Source organism: Nycticebus coucang, chromosome 13 (genome assembly GCF_027406575.1).
Source record: "Nycticebus coucang isolate mNycCou1 chromosome 13, mNycCou1.pri, whole genome shotgun sequence".
In the NCBI taxonomy this organism is placed as follows: domain Eukaryota; kingdom Metazoa; phylum Chordata; class Mammalia; order Primates; family Lorisidae; genus Nycticebus; species Nycticebus coucang.
This window is the reverse complement of record NC_069792.1, coordinates 21,112,530-21,137,900: the sequence shown is the minus strand read 5'-3', so window position 1 is coordinate 21,137,900 and position 25,371 is coordinate 21,112,530. Positions and strand designations below refer to the sequence as shown.

At 41.2% G+C, this 25,371-nt stretch overlaps 1 protein-coding gene across 1 annotated transcript in view; it reads left to right on the top strand.

The window, feature by feature from the left end:
* Positions 1 to 22,496, top strand: part of LACTB2 (lactamase beta 2) — a 40,918-nt gene extending 18,422 nt beyond the window's left edge. The window contains exons 4-7 of the mRNA XM_053558989.1: positions 12,938 to 13,116; positions 15,630 to 15,778; positions 21,665 to 21,746; positions 22,380 to 22,496. Of these exons, the coding sequence (XP_053414964.1) occupies positions 12,938 to 13,116; positions 15,630 to 15,778; positions 21,665 to 21,746; positions 22,380 to 22,423 (454 nt within the window). The 3' untranslated portion in view covers positions 22,424 to 22,496. The remainder of the gene's footprint in view (positions 1 to 12,937; positions 13,117 to 15,629; positions 15,779 to 21,664; positions 21,747 to 22,379) is intronic.
* The last annotated feature ends 2,875 nt before the right edge of the window (positions 22,497 to 25,371 follow it).

Genomic DNA, 25,371 nt, shown 5'->3' with positions numbered 1-25,371 from the left:
CACTGAGCCACAGGCGCCGCCCGAGGTTTGCTTATTGTTATAGCTTCTAGAATCTAACATTCAAACTTGAAAATATATTTAGATGTCACTGGCTAGGCTCATCGAAGTCTCAAGGAAGAGAGACATACGCTATAACTTTTGATGGTATAGGTTTGTTGTGCAGAAGCTACAAGCAACTGATATAAATAATTAGCTAAAGAGGTGAAAGTGGTTGCCTCTAGGGAGAAAAGAATTAAACAGGGTAGGGCAGTAACAACAGATCTTGGAGAACTATTTGATTCTTTACAACATCTTGATTTTTCAATTTTAGGTATTAATTTCCCCCCATGAAAAAATTAGGATTGGATTTTCCTCTTCTACTTATTTATGGGTACTATTCCTATCTTACAGCCTCTCAATGTCATAACTTTGGTTGGATCAGTAGTATTCAGTGTGTATGTTACAACTATGGACACTGTTTACAGCTGCACTGTGTAGTGAACCATGCTTACTTTTCCTGCTTTCCTGCAGTTAATAATTGTTTTGCTTTGTTCTTTGGATAGTTGTCTATGTGTTTTTAACTAGTTCAACTCTTGAGTATGTAAGTCTTCTCTCAGTATGTTTAAATGTATCAGGGATTCCCTTAATTTCATCTTCCTTTTTTTTTTTTTTTGTAGAGACAGAGTCTCCCTTTACTGCCCTTGCGTCACACGGCTCACAGCAACCTCCAGCTCTTGGGCTTCCGCGATTCTCTTGCCTCAGCCTCCCGAGCAGCTGGGACTACAGGCGCCTGCCACAAAGCCCAGCTATTTTTTTGTTTTTGTTGCAGTTTGGCCGGGGCTGGGTTTTAACCCGCCACCTTCAGCATATGGGGCCAGCGCCCTACTCACTGAGCCACAGGCACCGCCCTAATTTCATCTTCTGAAGGAATCATCCCTCTGAGCTCATTTCTTTTTTTTTTTTCCTTTTTTTTTTTTGAGACAGAGCCTCAAGTTGTTGCCCCGGGTAGAGTGCTGTGGCATCACAGATCACAGCAACCTCCCTGTGGCATCACAGCTCACAGCAACCTCCAACTCCTGGGCTCAAGCAATTCTCCTGCCTCCACCTCCCAAGTAGCTGGGACTACAGGCACCTGCCACAACGCCTGGCTATTTTTTGGTTGCAGCTGTCATTGTTGTTTAGCGGGCCCAGGCTGGCTTTGAACCCACCAGCTCAGGTGTATGTGGCTAGCGCCTTAGCTGCTTGAGCCACAGGGCGGAGCCTGAGCTCATTTCTGACTTACTCCAGGCTGGACTTGTGTTCCTCCAGGTGTGGTACTGCTGTCATCTGATTCCCTGCACTTTCAGATGGGGCTTTTTGCCTTTATCTAGTGTTGGATCTCCTCTTTCCTGTACCCTATAACTTTCTTGGTACCCTCTCTTTTGGAGGGGAACCTATCTCCAGTAGCTTTCTAAGAAAGCATGATCTTTTGAGACCTTATATATCTAATAGTAACTTTTTAATCCAACTTGATTTAAGGTTTTTTGGGAATAGATTCTAAGTTGAAAGTCTTCCTTTTCAGTTTTGTGTACAAGTCTTTTCCTTTTCAGTTGTGTGGTTTTAATATTGTAACTGAGAAATCTGAAGCCCTTCTGATTTCTGAACTTTCTCTGTCATCTGGCTTTTGTTCTTTTTTCCCTCTTGTCCACTATGGTCTAACATTTCACAATAATGTGCCTTGGTGGGAGTTTGTGGTGCTAGGTCCCATTAAGGAGAAAATTATTCATGACACTTATTAAAGACTGTAAGATAAACTTTATTCAAGGAGGACCACGGCAATAAGTATATAGAGTAGTGGTTCTCAACCTTCCTAATGCCTCAACCCTTTAAATACAGTTCCTGTGGGTCGCAACCCACAGGTTGAGAACCATTGGTATAGAGACTGCTGCAATAAGGTCTCTATATAACAGGGAGGAGAAATTAGGCTCCACAACTCCAGCAAGGACAAGTGGGGATTTATAACCAAGGAGTAGGACCAAAGTCATTAGATGGGCAATTACTAAGAGGAAACACAGTGGTAGGGATTTCTGATTAAACTAACTCAATAGGAAAGTGATCACACTCTGGGAGGCTGACGCAAGTTGAATCACCTGACCTCAGGAGTTCAAAGCAAACCTGAGCAAAGCCAGACCCTGTCTCTACTAAAAGTAGAAAAACTAGCTGGGTGTTGTGGTGGGTTCCTATAGTCCTAGCTACTCAGAAGGCTGAAGCAAGAGGATCTCTTAATCCCAAGAGTTTCAGGCTGCTGTAAGCTATGACACACTCAACCGCAAGGCAACTGAGTGAGTCTCTGTCTCAAAAAAATAAAAAAAATAAAAAGGTATTATATTGATGGGGTCCCATACCAAGAGTGGGGCATTTTCCCTAAACTGACTTACCAAGTTCAGACAAGAGAGAAGGTGAAGGAAGATCCTACTGAGTATAGGGAAGGAAAGTGCTCCTTAACCCTCTTAGGGTCCCTGGTTGGTTAAGAAAATAAAACTAGTGGCTCAGCATCCGTAGCACAGTGGTTATGGCGCCGGCCACATACACTGAGACTGACAGGTTCAAAACCCAGCCTGGGCCTGGTAAACAACAATGAACAACTGCAACAAAAAAATAGCCGGGACTCAGCGCCTATGGTTCAAGTGGCTAAGGAGTTAGCCACATACACCTGAGCTGGCGGGTTCAAATCCAGCCTGGGCCTGCCAAACAAAAATGACAGTTGCAACCAAAAAAAATAGCCAGGTGTTGTGGCAGGCACCTGTAGTCCCAGCTACTTGGGAGGCAGAAGCCGAAGAATCGCTTGAGCCCAGAAGTTGGAGGTTGCTGTGAGCTGTGATGCCACAGTACCCTACCCAGGGCAACAGCTTGATGCTCTGTCTCAAAAAAAAAAAAAATGAATGAATGAAAAGAAAACTAGCAATAACAGATGAACAGAAAAAATATATATATGAAATATATATAAAAAATAAATACAAATATATTTAATAAGTTTTACATGGTACATAGAAAAAAATACAGTAAGTGTAAATGTCAAAAATCAGGTATTGAAACAGTGTCTTTCAACCTTTTTTAATCTCATAGCACACTTGAACCCATTATTTAAACTTCCACAGCACACTTAAATTACATTGATCAAAACAAAGTAAAAATAAAAGAATTATGCTTTCTGTGCTTTGAACTTTTTTTTTTTTTTTGCAGTTTTTTGGCCAGGGCCAGGCTTGAACCCGCCACCCCCTATATATGGGGCCGGCACCCTACTCCTTCAGCAACAAGCACCGCCCTGTGCTTTGGACTTCTTTCAAAAATAATTTAATTGATGATCTTCAAAATTTTTTATGGCACAACAGTGTGCCATGGTACACTGGTTGAAAATCACTGTTGAAAACAATGTCAATCTTGTTTTTGAAATACAAATATGCGTTAAAAATTTTTAAATTAACACTTAATAAAAAGCACTCTTTGATAGATTGCTGATTTTTTGTTCTTTTTATTATTTTTTACTACATCATAACTTTGTACATTGATGCATTTATGGGGTTCAGGGTACTGCTTAGATATACAATGTGAAATATTTACATTGAACTAAGTAACACATCCATCACAATTATACTCATTTCTTTGTTTTGTTTTGTTTTGTTTTTTTCAGTTTTTGGCCAGAGCCGGGCTTGAACCTGCCACCTCTGGCATATGGGGCCAGCGCCCTACCCCTTTGAGCCACAGGCGCGGCCCCTCATTTCTTAATAGCTTTGAAATGTACCATTGCATCATGCACATTAGGTGACGTCCCCCCAAAATACCCTCCCTCCCATATCTCCCCTCCTCTCCCCCTCTCTCCTCTTCCCTTCTGCTTTCTGGACTATAGCTATGTTCTGCCATTCATATTAGTGTATAGGGGATTAGATAATGATTTCATAGTAGTATTATATACAGTGGATACTTTTTTCCCATTCTTTTTTTTTTTTTTGTGCAATTTTTGGCTGGGGCTGGGTTTGAACCCACCACCTCTGGCATATGGGGCCGGCGCCCTACTCCTTTGACCCACAGGCGCCACCCTTTTTTTCCCATTCTTGAGATAATTTACTAAGAAGAGTATGTTCCAGCTCCATCCAGGTAAACATAAAAGATGTGAAGTCTCCGTCTTTTTTACGGCTGCATAGTATTCATGGTGTGCATATACCACAATTTGTTAATCCATTCATGGGTCGATGGGCACTTGGGCTGTTTCCATGTCTTGGCTGTTACGAATTGGGCTGCACTAAATATTCTGGTACAAATGTCTTTGTTGTAAAATAATTATTAATCATCTGGGTATATACCTAGTAGAGGAATTGCAGGATCGAACGGTAGGTCTACTTTTCGTTCCCTGAGTGTTCTCCAAACTTCTTTCCAAAAAGGTCGTATTAGCTTGCATTCCCACCAGAAGTGTAGAAGCGTTTCCTTCTCTCCACATCCACGCCAACATCTGTAGTTTTGGGATTTTGTGATGTGGGCTAATCATACTGGAGTTAGATGATATCTCAAAATGGTTTTGATTTGCATTTCTCTGATGATTAAGGATGATGAGCATTTTTTCATGTGTTTGTAGGCCATGCGCCTGTCTTCATCAGAGAAGTTTCTGTTCAAGTCTCTTGCCCACATACAAATGGGGTTATTTATTCTTTTCTTATTGATTAGTTTGAGTTCTCTGTAGAGTCTAGTTATCAGACCTTTGTCAGAAGCATAACCTGCAAAAATCTTATCCCATTGTGAAGGTTGTCTGCTTTACTTACTGTGCTCTTGGCTGTGCAAAAGCTTTTTAGTTTGATCAGATCCCAGTAATGTATTTTTGGTGTTGCTTCAACTGCCGGGAGGGTCCTCCTCATCTCCCAGGCCAATTTCTTCATGTGTTTTCCCCACACTCTCTTCTAGTATTTTTTATAGTTTCATGTCTTAAGTTTACATCTTTTATCCAGTGAGAATCAGTTGTTGTTAATGGTGAAAGGTGTGGGTCCAGTTTCAGTCTTCTTCAGGACACCAGCCAGTTCACCCAGCACCATTTGTTAAATAGGGAGTCTTTCCCCCACTGAATATTTTTGATAGGCTTACCAAAGATCAAATGACAGTAAGTAGCTGGGTTCATCTCTTGGTTCTCTATTTTGTTCCACAAATCTACTGCTCTGTTTTTGTGCCAATACCATGCTGTTTTGATCACTATAGATTTATAGTATAGCCTGAAGTCTGATAACGTGATACCTCCTGATTTGTTCTTATTTCTGAGTAATGTATTTGCTTTCGAGGTTTTTTTCTGATTCCATATAAAATGAAGTACTATTTTTCAAGAAGTATGACAATGGTGCTTTAATAGGGATTGCATTAAATCTGTAGATTGCTTTGGGTAGTATGGACGTTTTAACAATGTTGATTCTATCCAGCCATGATCATGGTATGTTTTTCCATTTGTTAACATCTTCAGCTATTTCTTTTCTCAGAGTTTCGTAGTTCTCCTTATAGAGATCTTTCACATCCTTTGTTAGGTAAATTCCCAGGTATTTTATCTTCTTTGCACTATTGTAAAAGGAATAGAGTCCTTGATTGTTTTTTCAGCTTCACTATTGTTGGCGTATATAAAAGCTGCTAACTTGTAAGTATTGATTTTGTATCCTGAGATGCTGCTGTATTCCTTGATCACTTGTAAGAGTTTTGAAGTTGAGTCCCTGAGATTTTCCAGGTATAGGATCATGTCATCAGCAAAAAATAAGAATTTGATCTCTCCTGACCCTATTTGGATACCCTTGATCGCCTTCTCTTGCCTGATTGCGATGTCTTAAGACTTCCATTACTGTGTTGAATAGCAGTGGAGACAATGGGCATTCTTGCCTTGTTCCTGATCTCAGTGGAAATGTTTTCAATTTTATACCATTCAGTATGATATTGGCTGTGGGTTTGCTGTAGATGGCCTCTATCAGTTTAAGAAATATCCCTTCGAGGCGGTGCCTGTGGCTCAGTCGGTAACATGCCAGCCCCATATACCGAGGGTGGCAGGTTCAAACCCGGCCCCGGCCTAACTGCAACCAAAAAAATAGCCGGGCGTTGTGGCGGGCGCCTGTAGTCCCAGCTACTCGGGAGGCTGAGGCAAGAGAATCACTTAAGCAAAGGAGTTGGAGGTTGCTGTGAGCTGTGTGAGGCCATGGCACTCTACCGAGGGCCATAAAGTGAGACCCTGTCTCTACAAAAAAAAAGAAAAGAAATATCCCTTCTATGCCTGTTTTCTTAAGTGTTCTGATCAAGAAAGGATGCTGGATATTATCAAAGGCTTTTTCTGTATCAATTGAAAGAATCATATGGGGCGGCGCCTGTGGCTCAGTGAGTAGGGCGTCGGCCCCATATGCCGAGGGTGGCGGGTTCAAACCCAGCCCCGGCCAAACTGCAACAAAAAAATAGCCGGGCGTTGTGGCAGGCGCCTGTGGTCCCAGCTGCTCGGGAGGCTGAGGCAAGAGAATCGCGTAAGCCCAAAAGTTAGAGGTTGCTGTGAGCTGTGTGACGCCACGGCACTCTACCCGAGGGCGGTACAGTGAGACTCTGTCTCTACAAAAAAAAAAAAAAAAAAAGAAAGAATCATATGGTCTTTGTTTTTATTTTATTGATGTGATGTATTTATAGATTTGCATATGTTGAACCAAGCCTCTAACCCTGGAAGAAAACCAACTTGATCATGGTGAATATTTTTGATGTGTTGTTGAATCCTGTTTGCTAAGATCTTTTGGAATATTTTTGCATCAATATTCATTTATGATGTTGGTCTATAATTTTCTTTCTTTGTTGGATCCTTTCCTGGTTTGGGTATCAGGGTGATAATTTGCTTCACAGAATGTGTTGGGAAGTATTCCTTGTTTTTCTATGCTTTGGAAAACATTGTGTAATATAGGTACTAGTTCCTCTTGAAAGGTTTGATAGAATTGTGATTTGGAGCCATCTGGTCCTAGACTTTTCTTTTTTTTTTTTTTTACAGTTGTTGGCCCAGGCTGGGTTTGAACCCCCCACCTCTGGCATATGGGCCAGCGCCCTACTCCTTTGAGCCACAGGTGCTGCCCAATTTTTCTTTTTTTAATTTCAGCTTCCTTGTTCATTCTTCTTCATTTGAAATACTTTTTTTGTTTGTTTATTTATTTTCTTCTTTTTTTTTAATGTCCTTCCTTTGGCAATTCTCTTTCCCATTGCCTCCCCAGTACCTGGGATTACAGACACCCACCACAACATCTGGCTGTTTTTGATGTTAGTAAAGACGGGGTTTTACTCTGGCTCACTGATGCTCATACTGGTCTCAAACCTCTGAGCTCAGGCAATCCACCGGTCTTGGCCTCCTACAGCGCTGGGACTACAGGCATGAGCCACCACACCTGGCCCTGGACTTTTCTTTTTAGGGAGATTTCGTATTCTTGATGCTATTTCAGTTGTTGATATAGGTCTATTCAAGATTTCTAATTCTTTCTGGTTGAGTCTAGGAAGGTGGCATGCTTCTAGATATTGGTCCATTTCCTTCAGATTTTCGTATTTCTGGGAATAGAGATTTTTGTAGTAGTCATTAGGATTTTTTCAATGTCTGAAGTGTCTATTGTTATTTTTCCTTTATCATTTATGATAGACAGTATTAGAGGTTTTACTTTTCTATTTCTGATTAGACTGGCCAAAGGTTTATCAATTTTATTAATCTTTTCAAAAAACCAACTTTTTGTTTCATTGATCTTCTGAATGATTCTTCTGTTTTCAATTTCATTTAATTCTGCCCTAATTTTGGTTATTTCTTTTCTTCTGCTGGGTTTGGGGTTGGAATGTTCTTCCTTTTCCAATTGCTTGAGATGATCCATTAGGTTGTTGGCTTCCTCTCTTTCTGTTTTCTTGATGAAGGTTTCCAATGCTATAAATTTCCCTCTTAGGACTGCCTTTGCCGTATCCCACAGGTTTTGATAATTTGTGTCTTTGTTATCATTTAGTTCCAAAAATGTGGTGATTTCCTTCTTACTCTCATCTTTAACCCAACTATCAGTCAGCCTAAGATTATTTAGCTCCCTTGACTTTGTTTGAGTATGAAGATTCCCATTGCTGTTGAGTTCAACTTTTATTCCATGGTGGCTCGAGAAGATACAAGTAATAATTTCCATACTTTTAAATTTGCTGAGGATAGACTTGTGTCCTAGGATATGATCCATTTTGGAGGATGACCCTTGGGCTGATGAGAAGAATGTATATTCAGTTTTATTAGGGTGAAATGTTCTATAGAGGTCTGTAAAGTCTATTCGTTCTAGGGTCAGGTTTAAGTCTAACATTTCTTTGCTTAGTTTCTTCTTGGAGGATCTATCCAAAACTGTCAAAGGGGTGTAAAAATCTCCAACTATTGGGCGGCGCCTGTGGCTCAGTCGGTAAGGCGCCGGCCCCATATACCGAGGGTGGCGGGTTCAAACCCGGCCCCGGCCAAAATGCAAAACAACCAGAAAATAGCCGGGCGTTGTGGCGGGCGCCTGTAGTCCCAGCTGCTCGGGAGGCTGAGGCAAGAGAATCGCTTAAGCCCAAGAGTTGGAGGTTGCTGTGAGCTGTGTGAGGCCACGGCACTCTACCGAGGGCCATAAAGTGAGACTCTGTCTCTACAAAAAAAAAAAAAAAAAAAAAAAATCTCCAACTATTTTTATTTTTTTGCTAAGTCATAGCTGTGTACATTAATGCAATCATGGGGCACCAAAATACCCAACTATTATAGTGCAGGAAGATATCAAGTTGTTCATATCCATTAGGGTCTGCTTTATGAACTGAGGAGCATTCTGGTAGGGAGCATAAATGTTAATTATCGAAATCTCTTCATGTTGGGTGTTTCCCTTGACAAATATGTGGTGACCTTCCTTATCTTTATTTATCTTTGTTGGTTTAAAGCCCATTATATCTGCTACTAAAATTGCAACCCCTGCTTTTTTCTGGTTTCCTTTCACCTGTATTATACAAGTCCATCCCTTCACCCTGAGTCTATTTTTATCCTTTAATGTAAGGTGAGATTCTTGTATACTGCAGATATCTGGTCTGAGTTTATGTATCCAGTCAGCCAGCCTGTGCCTCTTCAGAGAACAATTTAAACCATTCACATTAATTGAGAGAATTGATAAGACTGGTTGTATTTTGGGTGTCAGGATTTTCAGATGTCCAGTGGACAATTTTAATCCTTTCACCACTATGGAAATTGGGTTTTGTTCAAAAAATTTCTAGATGAATTTACTTTGGAGGTAGAGCATTGCACTGCTCATTGTGGAGGATGGGTCTGAGACTATCCTGGATAGCTGGTTTAGTTATGGCAAATTTCTTCAACATGTCTGTCATTAAAGTATTTGATTTCTCCATCACAAATGAAACTCAGTTTAGCTGGATAGAGGATCCTGGGCTGGAAGTTGTTTTGTTTTAGGAGACTGAAGGTCAATGACCATCTTCTTCTGGCTTGAAATGTTTTGGCTGAGAGATTTGCAGTTATTCTGATATTTCTCCCTATGTAGGCAATGCTTTTCTTTTTTTTTTTTTTATTGTTGAATCATAGCTGTGTACATTAGTGCAATCAAGGGGTATGTAGGCAATGCTTTTCTTACATCTGGCTGCTTGCAGAATTTTCTCCTTCATCTTAACTTTGGCAAGGTTAATCACAATGTGTCTAGGAGATGCTTTATTTGGATTGAGTCTTGCTGGGGTAATGAAACTGTCTGCTATCTGAAGTTCCGTATCTCTTGCAATGTTTGGGAAATTCTCCAAAATCTCTTGGAGTAGAGCATCTGCACCTTTAGGAACAACCTCTTCTTCAGGAATTCCTATAAGACAAATGTTTGATCTTTTGGTGTGATCCCACAACTCTCTCAGTGAATGATCAGTTTTTGCTCTCCATTTGTCTGCCTCTTTGAGTATTTGGGAATGTTCAAAAGCTTTGTCTTCAGTTTCAGAGATCCTTTCTTCTGCCTGGTCAACTATTACTGAGGGATTCTACTATTTTGGAGCTCCTCAGCTTTTTTGTTTCCTTAAGCTCTGCTGTTCTTTTGTTATTATGTCCATATCTTTGGTGACTTGGGCTTTGAATTCATTAATTTCTTGAGACAACTTTAGAACTACTCTTTGGAATTCACTTTCCATCTTTTCTTCCATTCTATTTGTCTTATTTGCAATGTATATTCTGAATTTGATTTCTGACATTGCTGCCATTTGTCCAATGCAGGGCATCTTCAGTTGTATCTCCTTTGTAATATCTTGGGGGAGGGGGTTTGATCTATTCTGGTTATTCATGTTGCCAGAGTTCTTCTGTTGGGTCCGCACCATGTTTATTTTCCACTGTTTGGTTATTAGAACTGGTAGGGTGAGATTGAATTGGGGTTCCCAGGTAGTAGAGATAGCCCCTTACCAAAGCTCTAGGCTTTATAATTGTGGTTTATCTCCTACAACTTTACAAAGGCCCCTTTCAGAGTTTTGGCCAGAGACTATGAGGACCTACTTCGTGAGATAGCGCAGGCTAGCTCTGTTTTGAGATCAGCCAACCTCTACCCTATGCTAAGAAACCACACTCTTAGATACAAATCTCGACCGTGGGGCGGCGCCTGTGGCTCAGTCAGTAAGGTGCCGGCCCCATATACCGAGGGTGGCAGGTTCAAACCCGGCCCCAGCCAAACTGCAACAAAAAAATAGCCGGGCGTTGTGGCGGGTGCCTATAGTCCCAGCTACTCGGGAGGCCAGGAGTTGGAGGTTGCTATGAGCTGTGTGAGGCCATGGCACTCTACCGAGGGCCATAAAGTGAGACTCTGTCTCTACAAAAAATAAATAAATAAATAAATAAATCTCGACCGTGAAGAGATACAAACAGCTGCAGTGCCCAGCTCCCACCTTTCGGTTCTTTTCCACTACATAACTTCGAAGGTCAACCTCAGAATGTCCCTGAGTGGACAGCCCCAGACTCGGGTTCCAACCAAATTGTTTCTGGCAGTGCAAACCCTGCCCAACAGAGAGGGATTCAAGGACAATTCAAAGCAAAGGGACTCAAAGCACAATTGGAGGCAGGGATCCACACTCCCACCCGCCAGACTCAGTCCACACTGCTGTCTGCTTCTCTGCTCACAGGCCCACCTAGAGCCAGGGACAATGCCCCCGCCTACCGGTCTCAGTTCTCACACAGCTAGCCTCTGCTTGCCAGACCAGTTGGAGTCAGGACCACGCCCCACCCTTGCCAGTCTCAGTCCACTGCCTGACAAGCCTCTGTTTGCAGGCTCTTTTAGAGTCAGGGCACCAGGCCACACCCTCCAGTCTCAGTCCACACACAGCTAGCCTCTGCTTGCCAGACCAGTTGGAGTCAGGAGACCATGTCCCCACCTGCCAATCTCAGTCCACTGTCTGGCAAGCTTCTGTTCACAGGCTCTGTTAGAGTCAGGGCACCACCCTCCGCCTGCAGGTCTCAGTCCTCACCTGGTAAGCCTCTGCTCACCAGCTCCGCTGGAGACAGTGGGCCACGCCCTAGCCCTCAGGTCTTGGTTCACACCCAGAAAGCCACTGCTCGAGGGTTCTGTTGGAATCAGGAGACCACGCCCTTGCTCTCAGGTCCCAATTCATGCCTATCAAACCTCTGCTCGCAGGCCCAGCAGGGGCTGGAGACCAGCCCTGTCTGCCAAACTCAGTCTACACGGGGCAACCACTCTCTGCTGTGGGTGCCTCAGAGCCGGGGGTTCTGCACTCTGTCCTGCCAGACACAGCCCAAACCGAGGGTCAACACTACCACTGGCCAGGCATAGTCATAATCAGGGGACTGCTCCTCCTCCTGCCGAGTGTCCCTTTCTTCCCACACCCTCTTTCTTCCCCCGTTAGTCACAGATTCCATCCTGATGGTTGGTGGTCCACACTATGCCCAGGTCTCTCAGGACAAGACCAAACACTATGCTCTGCAGGGGGCAGGACCCCAGACCACCATGCGAGGGGGAAAGGATGGACTGGGAGCTTGGACTTATGAGGAAAAATATCTGTTCAATTTTATGCCTGGCAGAATGATATCTAGGTTCCTAAGTGGGACCTCCCTGAAGAAAGAGACCTAGAGTTTAGCAGCTCTCTCCAGAGAAATAAAATGAGAGGTCTTGGGTGGCGCCTGTGGCTCAGTGAGTAGGGCGCCAGCCCATAGACCAAGGGTGGCGGGTTCAAACCCAGCCCCGGCCGAACTGCAACAAAAGGGGTGTTGTGGCAGGCGTCTGTAATCCCAGGTACTTCGGAGGCTGAGGCAAGAGAATCGCCTAGGCCCAGGAACTCAAGGTTGCTGTGAGCTGGGTGATGCCATGGCACTCCACCAAGGGCAATAAAGTGAGACTCTGTCTCTACTAAAATAAAATGAGAAGTCTTTTGTTCCCGGCAGATAGCCTGAGGCAGGCCTCCTGCTTGGGGAAGGGGTCTCCCGTCCTCTAGTCAATAGGCTTCGTACCTGTAATTTGTTTTCTTGAATGCTCTTTCTTGGAGTTACAGCTTGCTGAACTTCTTTCTTGGCTCAGCTCCCCGTCTTTGGCTTCATGGAGTCCAATTCCGTCCAGTTTTTCTTCCTCTGCTCAGGAGCCTCTGATAAGGGTTTCTACCAGTCGGTCATCTTCCCAGAACTCCCCCAAGATTGTTGATTTTTATCTTGTGTTTTCCACATTTGTTGTAATAAATGCCTATTTTTAAAAGAGGAAAGGGGGTAGGAAATTATTAAATTTACACTTTAGAGTAAGAAATTTCATTTAGTTAAAGAGGACAACTTTCTGATAATTTTCAGTGAACACGAGGGAAAAAAAGGAGTTTTGTATTATAACTCATTGGCATCATTTATTTGTGTCTTGTCCAAAAATAAAGATCGAGCATAATATATTTCCCAAAATTTTTCCTAAGTCTAGAGTATGTAATTGTTATTATTTCTTTTTTTTCCCCCTGCAACCAGAGTTATATACACACCTGGGCACACTGATGATCATATGGCTCTCCTCTTAGAAGAGGAAAATGCTCTCTTTTCTGGAGATTGCATCCTAGGGGAAGGAACAACTGTATTTGAAGACCTCTATGATTATATGAACTCCCTAAAAGAATTATTGAAAATTAAAGCTGATATTATATATCCAGGTGGGTAATTTTCTAAAGTCTAGAAAGCCATTTTTGTCAAATGATGAGGAAGATTGATTTTGGCTTGTCTCTGTGTATACTCAACCTTGAAGAGATACATGTAAACCACTTCTTTAAATTCTACTCCTACAGCTTATCTAGCCATGCAGTTAAAGAGAAGGCCAAGAGTTACATTGATAACTTTTTAGGAAGATATGAGTGTTATTTTCCGTTTTTTTTTTTTTTTTTTTTTTAGTAGAGACAGAGTCTCACTTTATGGCCCTCGGTAGAGTGCCGTGGCATCACACAGCTCACAGCAACCTCCAACTCCTGAGCTTAAGCGATTCTCTTGCCTCAGCCTCCCGAGTAGCTGGAACTACAGGCGCCCGCCACAACGCCCAGCTATTTTTTTTTTTTTTTTTGGTTGCAGTTCAGCCAGGGCCGGGTTTGAACCCGCCACCCTCAGTATATGGGGCCAGCGCCCTACCGACTGAGTCACAGGCACCGCCCCAATGAGTGTTATTTTTCAACACAGCTATTAATAGAACTGTTAAACAAAGGAAGTAAGCTTACATGAAACAGGAAAATTTTTTCATACTACAGATGGCCATCATTTTTGTTAACTTGATTTCTACTGCAGACTATATTTTAGCTGTGTAACCTTGAGTAACATTTGACCTCTGAGCTTTAGTTTCTTAATTCACTATATTGAAAGAATAATAGCTTCAATCAAATGTGGATGTTCACACCTGTAATCCTGGCATTCTGGCCCAGAAGCAGGAGGATTGCTTTGAACTCAGGAGTTTGAGACCAGCCTGAGCAAGAGCAAGATCTGTTTCTTAAAAAATAGAAATATTAGCCAAGTATTGGGACAGATGCCTGTTGTCTCAGCTACAACAGAGGCTGAGGCACGAACACTGCTTGAGCCTAGGCGTTTGAGATTGCTGTGAGCTGAAGTAAGGCCATGGCACTCTAGCCCGGGCAACAGAACAAGACTCTGTCTAAAAAAACAAATAACAATAGCTTCATTTCAACTGTAAAATGGTATATTTATTTCCATTCTTCAGAAAAAGAAACCTGTTAATATCTCAGATCTCACCATACTGCTTTACAGTATGAATCTCCCCTCCATCTCAAAAGCTAAGGAAGACACAGGACCCAATAAGAAGGCCCAGGAGGAAAACAGGACTAGGTTACTTAATTTTCTAACTCCTTCTAACTTGCTCTAAACCAAATAGCCATGGAAAGATCTGTCAACACTGGCTTTCGTACACTTACATTCATTCTCTTGAGTTCCTACTGCTGAGAAAGTAAGAAATATACAGTGGAGCTGGGCATTTAGATTAGTATCATGACATAAAAGGAATGGAAACTGCTAGCTATTTTTAAAAAGACGGGAGTAGGCATTCATCGTACTCACATTGAAGGTAGGTTAATAAGAGGCTGCCTGGTAGAGGTCCTTGGAGTGTTTGCTTTCAGGAATGCAGTGAACTGGCTTATTAGCACAGCCTTTGTTTATATGTAAATTATGCTCTGTAGCCATAGCTACCATATTATTAAAGCCTGCTAGCCGACAGGTATTGTGCAGAGGCCTTTACAACTGTCATCCTCATAAAAACCCTTTAAAGTAGATAGTGGTTTCCTCATCACACAGCTGAAGAAACAGGCTCAGAGAGATTCAGAGACTTCCTTGTAGCCGCACAGCTAATAAATGATATTCTGTGTCTAACCACAGCCTGTAGTCTGTATGTAATAAATAGATTAGCCTGCTTCTACATATTTTGTTCTCAGATATTTGAAACATCCGCCTTACAGACTTACGTAATATATTAATTTGCATTGTCTTGAAAAGGAAGTAAATTTCAATGCAACTTAGTTAAGGTTGTCAAAATTTCTGAATCACTAGCCTATACACAGATTTTTAAAGTTCTGTTATGGGTCTTGTGAATTTTTCCTATTGGTCACTCACATGAAGCTCCTTTTTACATTCCCCTTTTTTAGTCTGTGTAAGTGAGCTTAATACAGAGTGGATAAGAGCTCCAAAGTCAGAATCCCAGCTCCACCCCTAGTTAGCTATATAACTGTGTGCAGGTTATTTACCTTCTCTGTGCCTCAATTTCTGTTCTTCAAGAATAATAATAGTACCAACCTCATGAGATTCCTGTAAGAATAATACATATTAAGCATTTAGATCAGGGCCTGACACATAGGAAGCACTCCATAAATATTACCTGTTATTGTTATGGTTGCTATTTTTATTGCTATGCATTATTATTATATTTTGATTTTATATTTTTAATGTAACATTAACATTTTCTATCAATTTTATTTGCTATAATTTATAATTTGAGGGGCATTGTATGTAATTTTAAATCTTTCATGCATGTATAGCTTTCCAAACAATTTATGTTTGTATACTTAGTGTGCTTTACCACTACACCAAATGAATTATTTTTAAATAGAATGAGTTCACTTCCATTGTACTTAATAGTTTTTATCTGGTTGAAGTAATTTTTATCATTATTTTAATACAGGACATGGCCCAGTAATCAATAATGCCGAAGCTAAAATTCTACAGTACATTTCTCACAGAAATATCCGAGAACAGCAAATTCTTACATTGTTTCGTGAGAACTTTGAAAAATCATTTACAGTAATGGAGCTTGTAAAAATTATTTATAAGGTAATTTTCATTTATTTGTATAGTATATAGCCACGAATTTATTAGAAAAATCTATTTAATAGGCTATAAATAATGGTAAATTTACCACATCCCAGATCATAAAAAATCTGTCATCTTATGTTATGCCACTTGTCTAGATTTGAGACCAGCAGTCCCAATCTTTATAGAACACTAATACTAAAAACTGGCATTAGAAAACAAAAATAACCATCACGAACCATCATTAACTTTACATACTTTACTCTGTAGGAGAAATTGCTACTGATAGTCTGATGATTAAATTTTTTATTTATTATTGTGGCCATCTTGATTATCTGGTGTCCTAGCCTGCAGCAAGTAAGAAGGGGTTAATTGGTCAGAGACAAATATTGGTATAATGGCAGCAAGAAGTAGCAGCAATGCCCAACAGTGGAGAAAAAGGAGAAAATAGTGCATATCAAAGAACATGAGTAGAATAATTTAGTATATAGGGAAAGAGCCTTACACTCAATCGACTATGTGGCAGTCAGTTTTTCAGCAAATGTTTATTAGATGTCTGCTCCATAGCCAGTATAGCGTAGAGGTTGAGAATGTATAGGCCTTGCAGTAAGGTTACTGGAGTTTAAAAGCTCACTACCACAACTTATACAAGCATCAGATACAGGAGACTGTAACTAAAGATGAATTTGGAAAGGCAACTTGGGGTCAGTTACAGTTAGTAAAGGACCTTAATGACCCACAGACCAAAGTTAATCAAGAAACAGTTCATTCTACTTTGTTTGAAAAGGGAGAAATGAATGGTTAAAATATCTATAAAGATACTAAATACCCAGCTACTCAGGAGGCTGAGGCAAGAGAATCGCTTAAGCCCAGGAGTTGGAGGTTGCTGTGAGCTGTGTGAGGCCACAGCACTCTACCAAGGGCCATAAAGTGAGACTCTGTCTCTACAAAAAAAAATAAAAATAAAAAAATAAAGATACTAAATGATTGGCAAAAAAGTTTATGAGTATTTGAATATCATAAAATCGTTCATTTCTTCCTACTACTACAGTATAGCAACTATAGACTATACACTGGTATATTGGGGTTCTTTTCCGCCTCACCTATGTATAGATAGTAGAATACTCTGATAACCCTCAGCAGTGAGTCATCAGGAAACTGCCCATGCTTAAAAAGATGATGATGATTCTGGGTAGCACCTGTGGCTCAAAGGAGTCGAGCGCTATCCCCATATACTGGAGGTGGCAGGTTCAAACCCAGCCCCTGCCAAAAACTGCAAAAAAAAAAAAAAATGATGATTCTGTCCAGGTGGGGTGACTTGCTCCTGTAATCTTAGCACTTTGAGGCTGAGGCAGGAGATCACTTGAGCCTAGGAATTTGAGACCAGCTTGAAGAACATTATAAGATCCCATCTCTACAAAAAACTTTTAAAAATTAGCCAGCCACGTGCACATGCTTATAGTCCCAGCTACCCAGGAAGCTGAGACAGGAGGATCACTTGAGCCCAGCATTTTGAGGTTGCTTGATGCTGCTACACTCTAGCCCAGGCAACAGAACAAGATCTTATCTCAAAAAAAAAAAATTCTGACTGGGTGGGGTGGCTCACCCTTATAATCTCAGCACACTGGAAGGCTGAGACAGGTGGATTGCTTGAGCTCAGGAGTTCGAAACCAGCCTGAGGAAGACCTTGTATCTACTAAAAATAGAAAAACTAGTTGGGTATGGTGGCACCCACCTGTATTCCCAGCTACACAGGAGGCTAAGACAAGAAGATTACTTGAGGCGGCGCCTGTGGCTCAGTGAGTAGGGCGCCGGCCCCATATGCCAAGGGTGGCGGGTTCAAACCCAGCCCCGGCCAAACTGCAACCAAAAAATAGCCGGGCGTTGTGGCGGGCGCCTGTAGTCCCAGCTGCTCGGGAGGCTGAGGCAAGAGAATCGCGTAAGCCCAAGAGTTAGAGGTTGCTGTGAGCCGTGTGACGCCACAGCACTCTACCCGAGGGCGGTACAGTGAGACTGTCTCTACAAAAAAAAAAAATTACTTGAGGTTGCTGTGAGCCATAATGCCACAGCACTCTATTCAGGCTGAGAGAGTGAAACTGTGTCTCAAAAAGTTTTTAAAAACCTGATTCTGCATTTATAAGTCTATTCAGTGCATTGTTTGGTGGGGGGGTGGGCAGTGTTCAGTGACCTATTCGGAAGTGTGTATTCAGAAGTGTCTTCACTATGCATGTGTGTGAAGCACCTGTTGTTTATGGAATGCCATTAGATACTAAGTATTACAGAATGATTTATTTATTCAACAAATGTTTGTTGAATGCCTTTTACATGCCACACACTGGACTAGGTTCAGAGATACGAAGATGACTACAGATCCCTTCTCCCAAGGATTCATTTTAGTGAAGACATATATTCAATAGATACTTGTAATACTGGCTTTATCATAATTGTTTCCATTTATATAGCACATTACTACATGCTAGACACTATACTAAGTGCTTGATATATAGTCCTTGAATTTTTACCACACACAGATAGTATTATTCCAATTACGTAGAAAAACTGAAACTCAAAAAGTATAAATAACTCCCAAGAACACACAACTAGCAGATGTCAGATACTCAAATCTTATATTTTTCCTCTACACCCACATTTTTCCAAATCCTATACATACTATGTCAGGGCAAAAAAAGAAAGAGAAATCAGTGCTGCCTATTGAAGGTGCAGTATAACAAAGCTTGTCTGGAAAGCCTTCAGAAACTTAGTCATTGAATTGAATCCTAAAGAAGGAGAAAGCATTTTGTAGACCAGAGTAGAAGTAAGTTGTTGTAGACAGAAGGAAAACTCTGTTCAAACACTAAGAGTAATAAAAGAGCTTTGTTGTCGCAAACCAGCTCGGTGAGTGGGAGTGGACCAGAGTGGAATTGGTGGGGAATGAGGGAAACTCAGCACAAGAGAAGACATGGAAACAAAGGATGGGACCAGAGGACTGACGGAGCTGAGGGCCACAGCCAGCCCCAAAGCACAAAATCAGCTTTATTTTATAGTGTCTGTACTGGGTTGGCCAGGGGGAAGTAGCATAGACAATATGGGGAAATAGCATAAACAAAAGACGTGATTTTGGTCTTACAGTACAATTGGAAAATATAAATGACTTTAATAAAGACAAATTATCATGTTAATGGTTTCTACTAAACTTCATTAACATATGAGAAGAAGTAAGAAGGGCCAGATCACGAGGATCTCAGCATAGTTGACAAACAAAGGAAGAACTATGTGACTTACTAGTTTCTACTCAACTTCATTAACATGTTACAAGAAGTAGAAAGGCAAAGATCACCAGGGTCTCTGCATAGTTAACTGGACAAAGAGCTGTGTGACTTCTGGCAGAGGGAGCATGAAGAAAGGAATATGGCTGTTTCGGGAATGGAGAAGCAGTTTGGGGTTCGTTCTCTGAATATTCCCCAGGCTGTGAGGGCCCTGCCAGTCTCACAGCCCGCTCTCCACACTTTGTCTGTTTGAAACCCCCCCACCCTCCGCAAAAAACCATATATGACTGAAACACAGGTTGCATATGTAGATGGACAAGGGTTCCAGGAAATAAGAGAAGAGAATTGATCACAGCTTGGGAATCCCTCCCTGACAGCTAGCTAAAAAACTGGGCTTCGGCCAATAATCTGGGAAGGATCACTCAAGGATCTTAGGCAGGGAAACCACCTAATAAGATCCAGAAGATAACACTGATAGAGATAGCATATAGTAAGTAAGCATATAGTGTTGCAGGAAGATGAAGCCCAATGGAGAGAAAGAGCACCCAAACACCACGTTTGTAAGAGGAAGGGCTTGGGCGGCGCCTGTGGCTCAGTCAGTAGGGCGCCTGCCCCATATACTGAGGGTGGTGGGTTCAAACCCGGCCCCAGCCAAACCGTAACCAAAAACTAGCCAGGCGGGGCGGGTGCCTGTGGTCCCAGCTGCTCGGGAGGCTGAGGCAAGAGAATCGCTTAAGCCCAGGAGTTGGAGGTTGCTGTGAGCTGTGTGAGGCCACAGCACTCTACAGAGGGCCATAAAGTGAGACTGTCTCTACAAAAAAAAAGAGGAAGGGCTTTATTCACCAGCTGGGAGCTTATGGCATAGAAGAATTCCAAATGGCAGCGCTCCCCGACTGGCTTAGTCTTTCCCTTTTTATTGACAGTCAAACAGTTCCAACCCACAGGTACTCTTCTCATTGGCCAGTTTTAAATCAAGTGGGAGATGTTATTCCAGCCCCTACAGAACTACAGTATTTCACAGAACTTGGAAATTTCCAAGTTCCGGGAAGTTAAGTTTACAGATTCTCAAGAGCTGAGTCACCGTGGAGAGGACCCTGCAGGTGTATCCTTGTGGTTTCCTTGAGAAGACCTGTTCTCCTAGACCTCACCTTTCTCGGGTATCCTCTCCCATTAGTACTGGACCTTACGGGCAAATTTTGGTGTTGGAAGTTAAGATTTGGGAATCATTGGCGGCACCTGCGGCTCAGTGAGTAGGGCGCCGGCCCCATATGCCGAGGGTGGCAGGTTCGAACCCAGCCCCAGCCAAATTGCAACAACAACAAAAAAAAAAAAATAGCCGGGCGTTGTGGCGGGTGCCTGTAGTCCCAGCTGCTCGGGAGGCTGAGGCAAGAGAATTGCTTAAGCCCAGGAGTTGGAGGTTGCTGTGAGCTGTGTGATGCCACGGCACTCTACCGAGGGCCATAAAGTGAGACTCTGTCTCTACAAAAAAAAAAAAAGAGCTGACAAATGGAGAAAGTGAAGAAGCTTGACTTCAGAAATATAATATAATCCTTATATAAAGAATAAAAGGTAGCCAGGTATGACTAGCCAGCTAGGACCCTATAGTCCTAGCTACTTGGGAGGCTGAGGTGGGAGATTGCTTGATCCCAAGAGTTCCAGGCTGCACTGAGCTATGATCAGGACACTACAGTACAGCCTGGGCAACAGAGCCAGACCCTGTCTCTAAAAAAAAAAAAATGAAAAGAGATGTCTGCTTTGTTTCTCATTCAGGCAACAATTGTTGATCTTACATTGCTGTTATAGCAAAAGTAAAGGAAAAAGAATGTTTGAGTTAAAAGGTTAAAATACATATACTTATATAAAAATGTGCAAAGATACTGTCTTATAACTTAATCAGTAAACCAATACAGGGCCAACTGTATTGTCCTCAAAACTTAAAAAGGATTTTTACATTCACTGATTCATAAAATATTGAGTTTCTTCTGCACAGCCAAACACACAATCAAAAGAACAAATAGACAACCCATAGAATTGGAGAAAATATTTTAAAAAATCAGTATTAATGATTTTCTAACGTACTGTTATGCTAAACACTGGGTATTTAGTAGTGAACAAACAGACACTGCTACTGTCTTTATGACACGTACAGTCTATTTTATCTATCGGTGATATGTATAGAAATACAGTGACCTAAAGCAAACCGTGTACGAAGAGAAATTGTTTAGGTTATTACTATTTAAAATATGTTTAAGTTGAACTTCTTTTGTTACATTTTGTTTTTCTTTTTTTTTTTTTTTTTTTTTTTGTAGAGACAGTCTCACTTTATGGCCCTCGGTAAAGTGCTGTGGCCTCACACAGCTCACAGCAACCTCCAACTCCTGGGCTTAAGCGATTCTCTTGCCTCAGCCTCCGGAGTAGCTGGGACTACAGGCGCCCGCCACAACGCTCGGCTATTTTTTGGTTGCAGTTCAGCCGGGGCCGGGTTTGAAACCACCACCCTCGGTATATGGGGCCGGCGCCCTACCGACTGAGCCACAGGCGCCGCCCTACATTTTGTTTTTCTTTAAAGGTTTCGAAAAGATTGTGGGGTTTGTTTGTTTTTAATAAAAAAAGTGTTTTTCTTTCATCATGTTTCTTTTAGGATACTCCCGAACATTTACATAAAGTGGCTAAACATAATCTCTTACTTCATTTGAAAAAGCTAGAAAAAGAAGGAAAAATATGTGAGTATACTTTCAACTTTTAATTCTTTTGTTGCCAGCATTTAGAATATTTTCACAGATGCACCGGTTTCCTTTCAGGAAAAACAAAACTCATCATAGTGCTCCCTAAACATCTCTTTAAGTTAGAGAGACTGGGAAGGTCAGTAGCACAAGGCTAGCTGACCACAAATTGTAAGTTCCTAAGGGATTTAGAATCTCTCTCAGGGATCTGATCTTTACCAACCAGAAGGACAATCAAAGGCGTGTGTAGTGGGAAGGTACCTTTCTTCTCCCAGACCCCAAAACTACAAAAAAATTTTATATGTGATAGATTTGAAAGCAGGAAAAGCTTTTGAGCAGTAGTAAAGGTAGTAAACTCAAAAGACATTCAAGCAGTAATTCTGTAATTATTTACTGGCATTAATTTGTCAAATTAATAGTCTTTATAGAAGTTTAATCCTTAAAATCAAGAGTCCCAAAGCTTAAATTTCATTTAGAAGCCTTACTTTTGAAGTATACAAAAAAACCCAACTCTGTATTTAGCAACACAATTATTTTAAGAATGAGTGCTTTTTCTAGGCACAAGATAACTTAAAATCCAGTGTGTTTACTTATCTGTTGTTAAATTTTTACTCTCTGATTTTCTTTCCACAGTTAGCAACACAGATCCTGACAAGAAATGGAAAGCCAACCTTTAGTTTTAGATTAACGAAAACATTGCTTTGTTTTTAGAGAACAGTATGTTTAAATAAATAAATAACCTATATTATATGTAGTAGATTGATAATTTGACTTACATATTTTAGAATGAATACGGCATTATTTTAAAGTATTCTAGGGTTACTTTCAGTGTTTTTACACTGTACATTCTCTACAAGTAATCATAGTATTTAGTATTTACATAATCAACAGATTAGGTAAAATGGTTACTTTAAAATTTTTTAAATTTGTATAATTATTTGGATTACTATTACAATGATCAGTAATACTATTTCTAGCTGCTTCAGTTAATAGCACAGATTTCTATGTAATCCTAACTTTTCCTCAAGCCTTGTCTACACCTGTAGATAACAGCTTTGTTTTCATGTTTCTATCGATTATAACTATGTATTGGTTCTATTGTTCTATACTACGTACATTATAATGGTATCTCACAAATGATTTGTGCAAATTAATTTTTAGAATATTAAATTCCCAATTTAAAGTATCATAGGATAAATATTTCTATAATCTATGAGTACAATCATACTTTTAAAGTTTAGATTTTAGTTTATAATAATCAGCTTATACACAGTCTTTAAATTGGAAGATTATAAGACAGGGTATTTTTTATAGAAGTAGTGTTCTTATATAGTGGTTAGGTTCACAGGGAAACCCACCAATGTTTAACCCATAATTTTGCCAAACTACAATACTAAAATAAACTCAGAATCCTAAGAGTTCTTTCTTTATTCTTCCATAAAAGGTAAGACTTAAAGTTTTTTTCTGTAGTTTTCTTTTTTTTTTTCTTTTTTTTTTAGAGACAGAGTCTCACTTTATGGTCCTCTACAGAGTGCCGTGGCCTCACACAGCTCACAGCAACCTCCAACTCCTGGACTTAAGCGATTCTCTTGCCTCAGCCTCCCGAGTAGCTGGGACTACAGGCGCCCGCCACAACGCCTGGCTATTTTTTGGTTGCAGTTTGGCCGGGGCCGGGTTTGAACCGGCCACCCTCGGTATATGGGGCCGGCGCCTTACCGACTGAGCCACAGGCACCGCCCTGTAGTTTTCTTTTTTTGTAGAGACAGGGTCTCACTTTACTGCCCTCGGTAGAGTGCCGTGACGTCACACGGCTCACAGCAACCTCCAGCTTTTGGGCTTATGTGATTCTCTTGCCTCAGCCTCCCCAGCAGCTGGGACTACAGGCGCCCACCACAACTCCTGGCTATTTTTTTTGTTGTTATTGTTGCAGTTTGGCCGGGGCTGGGTTTGAACCCACCACCCTCGGTATATGGGGCCGGCGCCCTAAGGACTTAAAGTTTTTTTAAAAAATTGTTTAAATCTTCACCTCCTTCTGCCTCTTTCCTCAAGGTCCCTAGCATTTTCATACCACTGTAACACATTTATTTTCATGCCTTAGAGACCTGGTATATTCCTGAAACTGTTCCATCTTACAAAATCAATTATAAACTCAACAACAATAAAGAAACCCAATTCAAAAATGAGCAAAGAACTTAAATAAACATTTCTCCAAAGATGTTATACAGATGGCCAATAAACAGGAAAAGATGCTCAACATCACTCACTAATCATTAGAGAAATGCAAATCAAAACCACAAGACACCACTTCACACCTGTTAGGATGGCTGTTTTTTTTTTTTAAAGGACAGAAAATAACAAGTGTTTGGAGAATGTGGAGAAATTGAAACCCTGTGTATTGCTGATGGGAGTGTAAAATCTTTTAACCACTATGGAAAACAATGTGGGCTTCCTCAAAAAATTAAACATTTAATTACCATATGATCTAGCAGTTCTACTTCTAAGTATATAGACCAAAAAAACTAAAAGCATAGACGAACAGATACTTGTCACCCATGTTCACAACAGTATTATTCACAGAAGTCAAAAGGAGAAAGCAACCTGGGTAAATAAAATGTGTATATACGTACAACAGAGTATTTCTCCTTAAAAAGGAAGGAAATTCTGACGCATACTATAACATGATGAACCTTCAAGACATGCTAAGTGAAATAAGCCAGTCACAAAAGGACTAATAATATACAATTCCACTTATATGGGTTACTCATAATAGTCAAATTCATAGAGACAGAAAGTAAAATGGATGCCAGGGAGTAGAGGGACTTGCTTCTCCTCCATTATTCCGTCTCTTTGAATGAAAACATCATTAAGTTGGTCAAATCAAAAAACCCAGGAGTCATCCTTTATATGCCTTCCTCACTTACTTATATTCAGATCTTCACCAAGCACCTGCTGCCTATTCCACCTCCAGAATTTACCAATACTCCTTAATCCAGGCTCTTATCCCCTCTTGCCTTGAACCAGCACAATAAACTTTTAATTCTGGGCTCCCTGATTTCATTCTTGGAGGAGACTGGGAAATGGGCATGAGAAGGACTATCTGAACTGAGGCAATCTCATGTAAAATCTGTGGAATAATTGTCTAAACTGTGGCACACTTCAGGTACTGCAGGCTGCAAGTGGATGTGTTGGAAGAGGGGTGATAATGGAAGGCTATTAAATTGATTGGCTACTCAAAGAATCTAGCAACTGAGAGCTTTGACAAAAACAGTGGTATCTGGGGCAGGCACGGTGGCTCACACCTGTAATCCTGGCACTCTGGGAGGATGAGGTGGATGGATCTCCTGAGCTCAGGAATTCAAGAGCAGCCTAAGCCAGAGTGAGACCTCGTCTCTAAAAATAGCCAGGCATTGTGGTGGGCTCCTGTAGTCCCAGGTACTTGGGAGGCTGAGGCAAGAGAATAGCTTAAGTCCAAGGGTTTGAGGTTGCTGTGAGCTGTGGCACAACAGCACTCTACCAAAGGTGACAAAGTAAGACTCTGTCTCAAAAAAACAAGCAAAAAAAAAAAACAGTGGCATTTGTTGGGCACAATGGCTCACACTTGTAATCCTAGCACTGTGGGAGGCTG